This window comes from Cryptomeria japonica, chromosome 7, assembly GCF_030272615.1.
Source record: "Cryptomeria japonica chromosome 7, Sugi_1.0, whole genome shotgun sequence".
Lineage (NCBI taxonomy): Eukaryota > Viridiplantae > Streptophyta > Pinopsida > Cupressales > Cupressaceae > Cryptomeria > Cryptomeria japonica.
Window position 1 is genome coordinate 479,740,240 of NC_081411.1, and position 16,087 is coordinate 479,756,326.

At 34.9% G+C, this 16,087-nt stretch overlaps 1 protein-coding gene across 1 annotated transcript in view; it reads right to left on the bottom strand.

Annotated features, from left to right (window-relative positions):
- The window catches only part of LOC131065737 (general transcription and DNA repair factor IIH subunit TFB2), a 189,429-nt gene that overhangs the window by 62,744 nt on the left and 110,598 nt on the right, over positions 1–16,087 (bottom strand). The window contains exon 8 of the mRNA XM_059209292.1: positions 9,779–9,864. Within this exon, the coding sequence (XP_059065275.1) occupies positions 9,779–9,864 (86 nt within the window). The remainder of the gene's footprint in view (positions 1–9,778; positions 9,865–16,087) is intronic.

A 16,087-nucleotide genomic window follows, 5' to 3' on the forward strand; every position in this document is an offset into this window, starting at 1 on the left:
CATCCCTTAGTCGATCAAATTCTATGAATTTATCCCTTGCATTTATGCCTTGTTTGAATGATTCCCAAGATTTAAGTAATCCGTCTAGGGTAATCATTGATTGTTCTTGCTTCTCGACATGATAATCAAGTTTTTGCAGTTGATCTCTGAGTGAACCTATCCTCATGAAGTATGAGTTTATTGTTTCACCTTTATTTATACTTATGTGGTCCAACTGTCATTTTAGAGCTAGGGTTTTGCTCGGATTGTTTATTTCATACGTCCTTTCAAGGGTTTTGAACATTTCATATGCGTTGTCATATTTTAATAAAGTGGTATTATGTGATCCCTTACTACATCTATCATGATTTTTATAGCTTTATCATTTCCCTCATTCCATACAGTTTTCTCAGGTTCGTCTTCAGGTTCAGGCTTGTCTTCTTTTATGAATTTGATCACTTTGTTCTCTTTTAACACTATCATAATTCTGACTTTCCAAGCCACAAAATTTGCTGCTCCTTCGAGTCTGTCCTCGAATCTGATTGTGTTCGCCATTTTAGAACTCTTCAATTTTGTAAACTTCACTTTCAGTCTATTCGGATCTTAAGTAGTTAGGCTCTGATACCATGTAAATGTAAATAGACTATTATAGATTTACTGAGCAATCTGATTTGCTGTGACGTCAAGTTTAGAATGTTAGCATATGATTGAAGGAATGTAAAACCGATTTGTGTCTTTTATCAATTTGCCTCTGTAGATACGAAAAGCAACTGAATATATCTACCACTGATCGCTATGTATCTTTCACCATGTTCATCAGGGAGGGTGGCGTATATATATCGTTTATTTTTCATGGGATCGTGCCTCCACAGGGGGTCGCGATCCTATGTGGAACCACGTGGTTCCACATAGGGTCGTGACCTCCGTGTGGAGCCACGATCCTTCTACACCGGCTATTACCTTAATCAGCTAAAGACATTGCATAACGAATTTGTTAGTTTAATTCTTAACTAAATTCCAATCTTAATTAAATCGCAAATAACAGAATTATTATTCTGTGTGCTGAGACAATTAGAGAACAGAATTAGTTTTCTGTGTGTTACGACTGAGACTATATTTTAACAAGCTATAATAAATAACCCCAAAAAGAGATTGCAAATAATGTTGTGAACGATATTTTAAATCAGAGAAATGATGGTTTCACATGATGGTAGATGAAACTTTCTTTTCTGCAGAACTCATGAATACAAGTGGTGGAGTGGAGTGACAATCCGTCCTTGAGAATGAGCCCAGTATATTATATGAGATGCAAGACAAACTACCCCGAGAAATGTTTCACTCCACTAAAAAAAATAGCTGAAGCAATATTACTGTTATCTACCAAACTTGTACCCTCACCAAGTTGCAGAACTTGGTACTTTGAAGAAACATAGGATCTTTCCAGGTTTGTGGGTCACCTATATTGGAAAGAACCTCCGAAGAAGGCTGGATTCCTAAAACTATTATCACCTAAACTTATTGATTTTCTGAGAAAAGAGTAAGAAGGAAAACATAAGATTAAATCTACAACCTAACAGGTGATACACCAAATGATATTTTCAGAAAAACACAGCCAATAACACACAATATAACAGTGATAATACTCTGCTACACAACCCAATAAATCATAACCTTTGCATTAATAGTTTATAAGGAGGATAAAAATCATAGTCCTAAGAGGAGAAAAAACACTCCTTCTCACAACCTAAGACTGTTATTTTACTCACACAACTTATAACCTGCAAATAATTATACTCCTACATAAGATATCCACACGCAAACACAGTTTCAAGGACAAAAAATGTCACAAAAACCTGTACTAACACTAATGGCTCACAATAACAAAAGAATATGGGAAGGTATAAACTGCTTATTACTGCAAAAGGTGTTACAATCTGTATTACCCCTAAAAATGTGTTACAAAATCATCCATTTCTGCAGAAAGAACTCTGAAATTACAGTCTGCTCTAAAGTGAACAAGTCAGAACCCCTAAAAAGAAGACTAAAGGAGGTATATATGCTTTACAAAGCAGTCAATGAATAAAATATCTCCACCTCCTCTTGGGTGAGGAAACACAAAAACCCACCCTTTGAAGACCTAAAACAGGTCTAAAAGGGAGAATACTTGCTCAAAAAGTCAGGACATCCACTGTCCTGCCATAAAAGCTCCTAAATGCACCATAAATGACCTTAAAATATCTCCTGATAGGCTTGCAAGCCTTCATTAATGCCAAAAATATCTCTCTGACCTGCTGATAAATGAAAATAAATATCTCATAAAGTGATTTGAAATTCATTACTTAATTAAACATTTGTTTAATTTCATTTTTTACATTTAAAATCAAAATTTAATAACATGAAAATAATAAAGTTATTTATTAAAGTGATTAATTCACTTTAACAAGTAATTTTATCATTTTTATGTTATTAAAATTTTATAAATGTAATAAGAAAACGTATATAAAGTGGTTTATTTCAAATCACTTTAATAAATATTTTAATTACTCCGTTTATTAAATTTTTTGACTTTAAATGAAAATATGAAATAAACAAAGGTATTAAGTGATAAATTTAAATCATTTTAATAAATATTTATTTTATTTAACATTTAACCTATGCTTAATCTTTATAAAAACATATTTATTAAGTGATTTATTAATATATCACTTAATAATTATTTTCAATGTAATTAATTACTAATTGCAAGAGGTGGCGATGGGATAATAACACCCCTCTCAAAAGGATAGAGACAAAGCAAGGCATCGGCCAACATTGCCAATTATGCAAATAATTCATTTTTAAATCATTATTTATCATTACCTCTTCATTTAATATTTGCACGTACCCTCATTATGGGTCATATATCATACATATATCTATATGTGTGAACGCATGTATATTCATACATTTCCCAAAATGGGATGCACGTGTATATGTATACATGTATACATATACATATGCTATATGTACTCATAACTGAGCATATATCCATATATTAATTAATGAGATTATTTGTTTGAAAATAATTATGATTCATTTTATATCTTCATTTAATTATTAAACCAAAGATCACTAACATTCACACACACACATCTACTAAACATGTTTAAAAGAGCAACTGCCAACTGACTAACAAGGTGACAACTAACTTCTTAATGACCTAGCACCAACTTCATGGTTTGATGGCAAGTTCGACCAATCTGTTGTCTACACACCTCTCCTTGATGATACTCTTCCTCCCTTCAAAGGCAATGTTAATCCTACATCCTCTTGGTAATGCAAAAATGGTTAGACCATTCTTACCTTCATGATTTTCATAAAAATATCATAATCAAATCAACTATTTCAAATCTTCTCTACAATTCAAATAACATGCATATCCAATTGTGCAATAATAAAATATAAATGATATGATGATCACATTGCATTGTCAAGGGAAATCTTTGTTTGAGAATAGGGGTGTAACATATTTACTATTGATCAAAAGTATTAATCAACTGAGAGGATTGAGACTTATATAGAGGTCTCAAGTACAATTCAATGACTCAAATCGATTCAAGATCAACAATAAAGATTACATGATAAAACCCTAATTAGGGTTAGTTACAACTAACTCCTTCTTGGCCAATGATAAAATTACATCATGGACACGTCCTTCCTTTAATATGAACCAATAGGAAATGGGGTTAGGTATGTAAAATAATATCCGATGTAATGCCATGTGACACTTGCTCCTTCACTGGATGAATCAAGTACATTGAGCTTGGACAAGTTGATGTGGCATAATTTGATTGAGTTGATGATGACTGGATGCCACCTTAGCATGCTTGTCTTGTAGATCATCACAAAGAAGTGTTTGGGATTCAAGCAATATCTCTTGATACTCAACATTACCCAATCGCTTGATGTGATGATGATGAGACATATTCTCAAATTGTATCATCTTTATATGATCAAGTATCTAACATTGCTTAACTCTTTTGAAACTATCTACTTGATCACCCTTGCACAATTTCATCTCCATACTTGGGAATTTCGTCCTTGTGATGTATTTCACCTTGAACATCCTACCTCTTCCTGATAGTCCTTGGTCTTGAAATGTGAACATGCGCTTGATGTAGTATATGCTTGATGATGTTTGATTTTGACCTTGTCTTTGACTTGAACTCCTTCATGTTGTTTATGTTTGATCATCCTTGTGTATGATGTAGGGGTATCTCCATGTGGACTGGCATTGAATCTTGGATTTTCAAAGGAAATTCAAGATAATTGTAAAGTTTCCCCATCTCATCGTTATACCTTGAACCCTTCATCTTGATGTTGCATTTGTGATATCCTCTTCATGCCTTGAATTGTTGACTTCCTCATGTTGCCGTCTTGAACTTGTGGATCTTGATGTTAAATTCTGATATTGATGTGCAAATCCTCCATGATATTGATTTGCATCCCTTTGTATCCCCGTGCTTACTGATGAAGTCTTCCTCTTGTGGTAGTTATATCTTTGAAGTTGTGATGCTTGAGTCTCCTTTAATCTCCCTCATGCTTGTAAAGCAATCCACGTATAGACTTCTTTATGTTGTAACTTGTCTTAACTTGAAACTTGAAAAACAAGAAATCATACATCATGCATCATAAATTAAATGGAAAATAAGGCCAATCACCTAACAAATCAGACCCCAAAACCCCCTTCCAACTCAAAAATAATTTTGACAAAGCAAGAAATGTAAATGTATTTTGCTGGTGAAATTCGTAGGTCTGCTCTGCTCCTGCTTATCCTTATTTGTCTTGGAATAAAATGGGGTTTGAATGAATTTACCCTCTCCTTTATGTTCTTTTTATCAATTAAATTCGCCCCTCTCCCTTAAGGTCAACCTGTATTGTAAATTACTTAATTTGCCTTAAATTTAAAAAACCCTTTGCACTAGGGCCGACTCAGGGCCTTCCAACATCTAAGCAGGTTTTAGGGGGGAAATGCACAAACTGTGAGTGCATTCAAGGTGTCCTTGTGCACAAATTTGAGTGCAAGTCGGCTAGGATGCACTTTGATTTGTTTTGTTGGCTCTACAAAGACAAGTAGGCTGGCAGAGGTAAATTATTGCTTTGAATCCCTATAAGTGCTGAGCGCTCACTCCAAAACACCACTTCAAACTTGATTATTAATTTTCTTTGCTTACTAAATATGCCTGCGAATTAGGATCAAATGTCATTATTTCCAGGTCTGAATTTGTGTTACCAATTTGATTTTCTTGTGTTTGAAGTCTGATTCTCACCTTTTCAAGGTCTGATATTATGTTCAAGTCCCGATCTGATTGCTTTTAGGTCTGAATTTGATTGTCTTTAGGTCTGATTTAACATGTTTTCGGGTTTGTAGGTCACCTTCATGTTCTAGGTCTCCCCTTACAGCCCCAATCATTCCTATTGATCTCTTTCTTGGGTGGGATTCAGGGGTTGAATTGCGCAAATGAATGTGCAAGGCAGGATTTAGGAGTTGCCTTGCACAACTCCTCCTTGATGAATGCATTCAAAGGCTACCCCTGCACAATGTTGCCCCTTGGCTAAGAGGGTTTCAAGCCCTAGCCCTAGCTTGCACAATGTGGTAAAAGAGCGCATTTAGAAGGGTGTTTTGCACTCAAAAGTGGAGCGCATCTAGATAGCATGTATGCACAAGGTGGATGAAGGTGCATATGAAGGGTAAGCATGCACAAAATTTTTACCTTAGAAAATTCCATATTTATCGTCTTCCCCTTGGGCGCAAATGAGACAGGGGCTTGCATTAGCGGGTTTGATAAGCATGTTTTCTCAAGTGAGTGGGATTAAGAAGTTGTCGTCTACAACATAATGCAATTAGGGTGTAGTCTTGCAATTTTTCTTGGAGCGCATTTCAAGGGTTCATCTACACAACTTCCTCATGAGTGCATATTAAATGCTTGTTTTCACAAAGCATGGTGAAGGTGGAGCACAAATTGAGGGTTGACTTGCACAACTCAAGGGGGAAGGGTGGATTCCAAGTGAACCTTTGCACAACTCAAGATGATAGGACACATCCAAGAGGTAGCCCTGCACAAAATGCTTGATCATGCTACAAAGGGGGGTTTATCAAAAGTTCTATTTGTTTACCTACCTTGAGAGCATCTAAAAGGGGGTCTTGCAAAAATTTGCTCTTAATCACTCCCTTCCATCCCCTTCATAGGCACAAATCTAGCTCTTTTTGCACTAATTTGTATACGAAATTACCCCCTTGGTTCAACACTTAGACTATTTCTTGATTATTAGGTTGGCTTTGACATTAGTTCACGATTTACCCCCCTTGCTCTTGCATAAATTTATATGTGAAATGAGGGAATTGACTCCAGACTTAGCCAAATTTTGACAGTTCTCCTACCTAGGTCTTTGCATAATGTGAACTTATAAATCATGACCCTAGGGATTGTGTTTGCAGTTCCCGACGGAAGTACAAGAAAACTTACCACTCCATGCTCTATCATCCACCCCTCACAACATCATTCATCCCAACAAATTTGACAACATTTACATCATTCACATCCTTCAATCCCGATACTCACAAACATACCTCCTCTCACGAGAGAAGGCGAAAACTATGGCTAAGAAACTACTGCCAAGCTTAAGACGACCAACTAAAACACCTAAGCAAAAGCAAAAAAGTCGGGGGTCCCCATTTGCAATGGGGCGTGTATGTTTACAACATAATAGTTACCTTGTGCAGCAAATTGGTTGTTTCAGACAACTCACCAGCTACATTGTACAACAGAATTGTCTTGTGCAGTAAGTCTGCCATCTTGGATAACAAAGCTACTAGCTTGCACAAGAAGGTTGTTAGCTTTCATAGCAAAACAAACTCTAATAGCTAAATATCTGCCTTGGGCAACATTTTTGTTGTTTATAACTATTGGAAATACACAAAAGCAATTGTACAAAACGAGTTCGATTACCATCCCTTTTTTCAAATGTGATAGAAAAGGTCATATTTGATTGTGTAATATCCCCACACTTTGTACCATGGCAACCTAGCACCGCAATTTTGTGAAGTCTCTACAGAGACAAAATTGCAAATTATCATTAAGTGATCAGTGGTTGAACAACAATTCTATATTGGACAGATATTAAGCAATTACATATAAAGAGGTGACGACAATCATCTATAATATGACCAGTGGAGTATTTAGACGACAGCGAATTATATTAGCCATCATACAAATCGTATCAAACATCGATTAATGTTATTAGTTACAATGTGTCTAGTACAAGTCAGCGACTCTGATTAGGCTGTGATGATATAGGAGAGATGTAGGGAAGCAGCGGCCATGATCATGATCGATTCGATCAAGTTAGCAATCGCAATAGCAATAACATATGGTAGGCAGTAATAACGAAGGGCAAGCATTCTGATCAATAAGCTATACGGTGATTATCATTGCCTATCGGATAACCAAGCTACTAGAGATTGCTGCCGATAGAAATAAAACATTCACATCAAACCATTACAAGGAATGAAAGCTAAGTAAAGATTTCCAATTATTAAGAGGTGTGTAACATTAGTCTAATGAAGTAATGTGATATCATTAATTATTAAGACAACTTCCTACGTTAACAAGCATTAATCAATTAATGACAAGACATGACTCTTCAAGGAAAAGGAATGGCTATTCCAGAAAACATGACCTTTAGGAAGATAATGGTATAAAAGGAATTTCAAACATCAATTCAGGGGATCCATCAATTAGATCAGATCAGAGCTGTTCTTAAGTTCCAGGCAGCAACATCGTTGTCCTTAGTGGTATGTTGGGGACATTACATCCAAATTGGCTGCGCTCAAGGAGCTTGAGATAGCCGACTAAGAAGGAGATTTCATGAGTCGACTTACCATTCATTAAATAAATATATCAACTAACTAAAAGGAAGGTGGATTGCACAAACCATAGACATACAGCGATTTCGTAAGGGAACAAATATAATCTATACGGTAGTGGATTCTATATATGGAATTAACGATTAACTGTAAACACGACCGTACAAACATCAATGATTAAGGAGTTTAGTATTTAAGGGAGTGCTTAACATCAACACTTATTAAAGAAACGTAATATTAAGAGTTGCGATTCAAAGAAGGGATGCAATTGAATAAGCAGTAATGTTTTCTATTCAAGGATGTGACTGTTTGATATAAAGGACATATATAGAGATTTGGAATAGAAGAAAAAAGGGAAAGGAGACATAAAAAGAGATGCAAGTATATCAGAAAATGAAGAGAGAATGGTGAAGGGTGTGTATGAAATATATATCAGATATACATCAAGACGTATATAGAGAGAGAAGATTATCTTATGCAGATACGTATGAAGAAGTAGTAAAATGCAGATTGAATGTGAGATGTGTTAGATATGATTTCCAGGATAACCAAACATATGCACTAACTATCATTGATAAGGAGATTGATGGCAAACTTCTAGGAGGAAGGAGTATGGAAACAATATTTCAGATTTCAAGAGAAGAATATGAAATCATAGCAAATTCAAAGGAGAGCATGAGAAGACAAATAGCAGATTAAATGAGAAGAATATAAGGAGAGTTTGAGATCATACTCATGACAGATTTATGAGCAGGCTATATTACATATAAGGAGTCTTATAACAGATTTATAGCGAGGAGTTTTATAATAGAATTGTAAGGAAATAGTAACTGGGTGATAAATCAAAGAAAACTATCAAGATAAGTTCTATCTTTCAAATTGTTCTTAGAATTTAAAATTAAATATTATGATGAAATTTCTTCAAGTTTGATAAATTATATTTATAAATATATTACAATTCTCATCTTAAGCTGGAATTGTTCTTATAGGGAAAAATCCAAGAATTCTCTAGTAGGGGACATTACAGATTGCCAATTCAAAATTCATTGAGCCTTCAAAGTCTATGCTGGAATTTTCGGTTCTCCTTTTCATCTGTAGGATTTTCATTATTTGCAATGCCCAAAAGGATTTTATAGGAGAAATGATTTTTCACTTTTACTCCCATAGATAATAGTTGACCATTCAACTTAAAATTCAGGATGGGAGCTCCCATTCAAAGAAAAACCTAAAATAACGTGAAAAGAGAAATTTAAAAAAATTGATATTAACACTATTATGCATCAAGAAATAGGAAAACACTAGAAAGTTCGTTAAGTTAAGTGCACAATGTATATAGAAATGGTGAGTAAAAGACTATGAATCATTAAATAACAACCACCATGTCAATGAGAAGTAAATTGCATAGGCATGCAAGCAATATTCATAACCATTTGTTTAACAAAAACATATGCATGAAATTGTTAGAAAACAAACTGGATTCGTCATGCATGTTTATTGACAGCAATGTAGTATTGTGTGGGTGGAGTCCATTCATGACTAGAAAAAGCTACTGGAAAGTTATGAATGGATTTAAAATAGCAACTAATAGATTTGAAAACACTATAATTAGATTTTTCAAGTAGCTTATATCTATAAGGGTCCTTTCTATTCAAATGTGCAATTGCAAATTTTTTTACCTTTTGTACCCCTCAACAATGGTTTTGTTTGTCATACTACACTTATTATAACTAAATTTTTCTTACAATTAAAAATCATGTATGTACTTTATTATGACTAATTTTTTTTTACAAAATAAAAATGACAAGTTTCAACATGTATTACTCTAGTGGAAATAGAAGAAGAGATGAATGTAGAACAACTTATAGAGTATTGCCAAAGGAAGGAAGAGGATACCTTGCAAAATAATTTAAAATCTGATAATGCAACTTCGAAGTTGAGTATCCATAAAGCTTGAAGTTTGTCTCCACAATCATAAATCCCTTGAATATCAACGTCAATGAGGTATGAATTAGTTTTTACTATTAATTGAAAAAATCGTAATTTTTATTGGAGCTATCATGTATTTCCCTTGAGACACCCAGACCTATAGTTTTGTATTTATATTACTTGTAGTATTGTACTAGTACTGGTTTGTGTATCCACCAGGTTCTATTGTAGTTTTCAGGATTCTCAATCATACTAAAAAATAAAAATAAAAACAATTATAAATGTATTCAAAAACATTTAAAAATAATGTTTAATTTATTGATCAGATTAGATAGACAATAATTCAAACACAATTGCACAATATATACCCTAGGAAAACCTTCCTCTTGAAGGTGAAAAACCCAGCAACAAAGTTCCTTATTATATATTTATTAGCAAGATGTATTTACAAATGCTTCAGACTTTGAAGCTTTATGATCAAATTGATTCAATATAGATCACAGTTAATGTAGCCCAAGCTTCCAACGAAATATAGTATGAGTTCAATCTCCCTTATGAATATGATCTGCTAAAGAAGAAATCGGACTGCTGAAGATGAACACGATATGCTGAAGGATGTAATCTTCAATCTACTTGTTGTATGCAATGAATGAACACAATCTACTTATATAGTTTGAACTGCTGAAGAATGATCGTTAATTCAATGCCTTTTGAGGAAGGGATACAATCTACATATAGACCCGATCATGTGTGCTTTCAAGCAGCATGACTTCTCCAAGGGTCGGCAATAATCTTAATCAGCATGTCTCTTTATTTGAGATCGTTGACATCATAATTAACATGTCTCAAGGGTGGCGGGATTATGTGTTATTTAATTTATAAATATGAAGTCGACACATTATGAAATAATTACATTAAGCAAATCGTATTTGCTCACTTGTCATTTTAATTGTTTCTATTAAATCAACATATGTAATTGTCTAAGGCCGATAGGCCAATTAGACAATTGAGTTATCTATGTCGGGCCAGAAGGAGTCAGACCATAGCTACCATAATATCAACAAAAACATGCACTTATCCTGATTTGATATTGGCAATTATCCTGGGTTTAATGATCTAAGTTAAATTATTGAAGTTAAATCAAGTCTAACTCTAATAATATTCATTATATTAAATGACTTTATGATATGGTGACATAAAGGGTGTTAAAGAGTATTTAAGTTGTTTTCATAAAGTGACTTTATAAAATGACAATATAAAGTCATTTTATTCAATAAGCTCTCTAGCTTGTTCGAGAAGCTACTTCATAAGGAGGAATTAAAAAATAAAGAACGATTTATCACACATTGAGTGTGGAGGTTCAGTTGGAGGTTGGGAAGTCTTTATAAACGAACTTAGTCTTCATTGAAGAGCATGTTATGGGAATATTATATTGAAGCTATTTCTCCATTGTTGCTGGAAATCAATGACTGGATTGTTCTAAGGACAAAATCCCTTGAAACCAAGAAGGTTTGGACAGAAACCCATTCCTTCCTTAAGAGCTGGATTTGCATCAGAATTCATCATTGCACTTAATGTGAAGTTTTGGATTTTTTATTAAGAGGATTTGATTGCAGCGATTCAGTCCATATAGTGCCCTAGCAAGGATGACAGGTAGGGATTATTTATGCATTGTTCATGTGCCAGAAACTATTGAGAAGCCATGACAAGGTCTTGCATTTGTGGAGCTTGCTGGAGGGTTCTTTAATTTGTGTTGACAACTACGGTAGACGTGAACAGTGTCGCTGCTATAGTGGTTGTGAACAGTAACACAACTACAGTATTTGGTTTCAGATAAGGGAATTTGAGGGCCAGCATACCCAAATTTTGCACAGTCTTTTCCAGATTGTAAGAGGGCCAGCATTTCCATATTTTGCAGAGTCTTTCCCAGATTTCATCATTTCAAACTTCCTGCAGCATTGGATAGCATTTTCAGTTTGTTCAGGATTAGCTAATAATCGGGTATGCAAGGTTATTTTTATAACAATAAAATACCATGTTTTATAAAGCTATCTCAGTTTGATTTCTGATTGTAATAAGGTGTAGTACCCCTACCCTATTTAGACCTTTTTTTGACCTCGTTGACCAAGGTTGACTTTTCAGTGGCTTATGTGGGTGGTTGATTTATTGTGACTGTGATGCTTTATTCTGGTGTTATGCAGTGTGTTTGGTGAATATGATTATGCATTATAGCTCATGGTACTTTTTAAATGATGAAATGTTAAGTTTATTTATGCGTTACTAATGGTGGGCTAACACATTTATTTTACGTACGAGTTGCTTTATGTATATGTTGTCATGTTGTGTGAAAGTGTATGGGGTGCGAGGAGATGATTTTCCATCACTCATTTCAGTGAGACACGGAACGTCTCGATTCTCCTTCACCGGTGTGTTTACCATATTTGTGTATATATATGTATGCGTGGTTCAGTGATGCAAGGAATTGTAGGTACAAGGTATCGTCTCCACCTGGCTCCCCAAGTGTGAGCATACCTAATTAACCTAATGGAAGTGGAGGTAGTTCTAAGGCCCTAATGTTAACCCTAGCCTTGCTAATTGTGAGCGTCGTCAATCTTTTGTCTACCCTGTCGGTTCGCCAAGTATGCCATTTTTTCCGACGTTGGTATGTGTGTCATGTCCTTATTTTGATTTATTTGAGTTTGCATGTTATGCGTTTTGTGATTGTTATTTTATCCTTTAGTGTATTTAATGTGAAATTAATTATTATACCTTAAGTGAATTAATAGTTAACGTGTATTATTTTGCATATTTAAATAAGGGGTAGAAAAATAAAATAAAATAAGACCATTGTTTTTACTATAAATTGATAAATCAATTCTATCAAGCTAGCAAATCAGAGTATTTGTTTAATACCATATGGTGGAATTAAATATGTGTTATGCATTTTAGAAAAGAAAAATAAACTTTTTGAAAATAAATATCTTCTTTCATTGACTTTTGTGTTGAAAATAAAATAAAAGAATAAGAGGAATTTGTTTATTTATATCATGTTAATGTTTTGATTTAAAGGGGATTTTCAAATTTTATTAAAAAATGAATTTTTCCCTAAATGAGATTTTTGGGGAAAATTGCTTTATATTGTAAATTTTTTTGGAAAAGAGGATTATTCTCTGGCTGGAGAAAATTTCTCCTCTTTGCTGGTTGTGGGGGTTTGGTGAAAGCTCTGGTATCTGGAGATAGGGAGCTCTTCTCAAAATTCCTCCAAGAAAAGCTTTTGCAGGTTGACTGCTTGCTTCTGTTGCTTTGATCTTCTTGTTAAGATTTCCTGTGTATATATGATTGTTTTGTCTCTTCCTGTGTCTGGTTGAAAGAATTTGTTGTTAGTAATCTTATAGCTGAGTTTAATTTGATACCTTTATTTTTGGGTAAAACTGGTTCTTGGGATTTTGGAAAACTTTTAACTTATTGTTTGTGTTTGTTGAAAATTTTGTAAACTTGGAGAAATATACAAAATTGTGGTTTCAACCACAACACATGAGTAAAAACTCTCCTAATTAAGGGAAGGCTCCCCCTATCTAACTACAACTTTGAAAATAAAATAGGATGGGACAACAATCTTTCTTCTTCTTTCAAGAAAGACAATATCCTTTTCTCTTCACAGAAAAGGATAGCGATTGGATATAAACAACAGTAACCACTTTCAGATGAAATGAGAGAAAGGAAATGAAGTTTCCTGAAAGCGCAAAGACTTCCGTCACTTCTTCGGGATGGCACAGCAATATCAAGCTCAAAGACTTGATTATATGAAGTCCTATTTACCCTTTGCTATACTAATTTTTACAACGAATAAAAGACAACAGCTCAAAGACTGGAATAATCTATTCTTTCAACACAAAGACAAAAACTAATGCAAGCTCAAAGACTTGCTGCTATTTCTTATCAAACAATAATTTTTCCTCAAAAATAGATGCAAGCTCAAAGACTTGCTGCTCCTTCTAGAGATTTTCCTATCTTAATCAATCTTCTCTACTTGCAGCTCAAAGACTTCAAATTAGATTGGACTAAGCTCCTTTAGAAACACTTCGCATGGAAGAAATAAAAAGATTCAAACTCAAACATGTAGCTCAAAGACTCAAAACTTGAGTAATCCTTCTTTATTATTCTTCAAAACCTTCAATTCACATACATAAGCTCAAAGACTTCTTGCTGTAAATTTGGCAGAGTTTTTGCTTGCTTTCCCAAAAGATAAAAATTACAATGGACCCTCTCTTCTATTTATAGGAGAGGAGCCTTGAGAAAAGGGTGGGAGGATCCTAACTAACTTGAGAAATTCCCTCAACCACCAAGACCTATTCAACAACTAATTATGACTTACTCAAGTTTACAAGTCCTATTCCAAATTGACTTGTAACCTGCCTACTTGTAATTACAAAAATGCAAGTGATGACAACTTGCAATTACAAAAATGTTTTTACAAGTAAACTTGTCAAAAGGGAAACTACAATTTTGAAATTTTACAACCAAGTGTTAAAAACACTTAAGTTGCACCTTTTGAAGACATGAACAATTCGAACTTCCGAATAACTTTTTGCAATTCATCAGGATCTGGTTAATGAGTGTTCATAGCCACCACCCTAGTCTTTATGACGACATCATGGCATTGGCATAGCGTGGAGTTGCCCTTTTCCAATGCTGACCGGATTTCCTGCAACTCAGTTTGATACTTAATCAATATTTGAATGGAAGCGACTGAAAATTGCTCACTTCTCCATTCATCATGAATCTTGAGTTGCAGATCTGCAAGAACTTCTTCCTTAGGCAGCAACTCATCATTCTGATTTAGAATGTCATAGGATGCCTTTTTACAGTGGGAGGTAACATCTTGAAAGACTGCTTCACGCCACTTTAAGGTCTCATCAATTTCTTCAATGAGTGATTTGAGAACAAGGGATTTGTTCTCCAGAAGTTCCTCATATTCAATGTACATGACTCTGGAAGGAATTACGTCATCCACCTGAAGAATGCTCAATTGTTGTTGAGGCATCTTTCGCCAGGAAACTAAATTTCTCTCAACCTTCTCCAAATTTAGTTTGAAAGCACCCAAGATTTGATTCAACTTATCTTCAATGATTTCCAATTTAACCATTGTTTCAAATACCTGTCTTATGACTTGTGAACATAAATCATGCAATTGATCAACCCAGGTGTCTAAGGCTTGAACCTTTTGGGCAGCTCTCTCGATACCTTGGATTGGTTCATTGGCCCTGGAAGAAACAGGCACTTGGCCTTCTCCATTTGAAGGTTGAGTAATACTTTGGATGGCTGCCATGAGTCTTTGATTCTCTACTTCCAATTGATCTTTCTTGGTCAAAACCTCATCATACCGTTGTACCAATGTAGCCAATGTTTGTTGAGCATCATGTTTGACAACCTCATGAGTTTGCTTACCCAGTTGTACTTTTGTGATCCGATAATCAGCTGCTCGCATTTCTTCAACTGGTTTATCTGATATTGGCTCAGCGATTTCTGCCACTCTCATCCGATTTTCATCAACGGTCACCCTCAAAATTGTCTTTGCTCTCTTAACAGCCTTAGGTTTTGATTGTTTCAACTGTTGATAGTCAAAGGCATCAGGTGAGATCACCTGCTTCTTCCTCTTTTCAGTAAACGAACTGAACCATGGAGGTAAAGCCATTAACTCTGACGCTGGGAAAGAGGGGGAAGCAGTTTTTGTTTGAACAACTGTGGTGACCTTGGGAGAAGTGTCTGTCTGAATAGCCACCATAGCCTGTTGAGTGACGACAGGATGTGATGAAGATGTCATGAACTCATCAAAACAGGTCATAGAAGTATCAATATTAGACAAAGGTACATATGAAGGATCATCTGAAAAGATATTCAACAAATTTTCCTGAGAACGATCTTGAGATGGTTCTGCTGCTGAAAGTGGAAGAACGTCCTGCGGAGATTCTGAAACTGAAGGGGCAGATTCAGAGTTCACATCTATCACAGGAGGAAACATGGGTACCTCAATAGGAAGTGAAGAAAGAGAATTATGTGGGGACTCTGTAGAAAGCGATTGAGGAGCATTATCAGATTGAGTTTCTTCCTCTGAAGCTTCAGGATCAATCACATGAATTTCCAACTGTGGCTTCTCCTTGCCTTGAACTGTTATTTCTTGAGGAAGCACCATTGCACGACTGACTCGCAATTTGATCCTCGTACTAGAAGACGATGCACCTTCTTTATTGTCCAGTTGAATTTTTGACTTCTGCC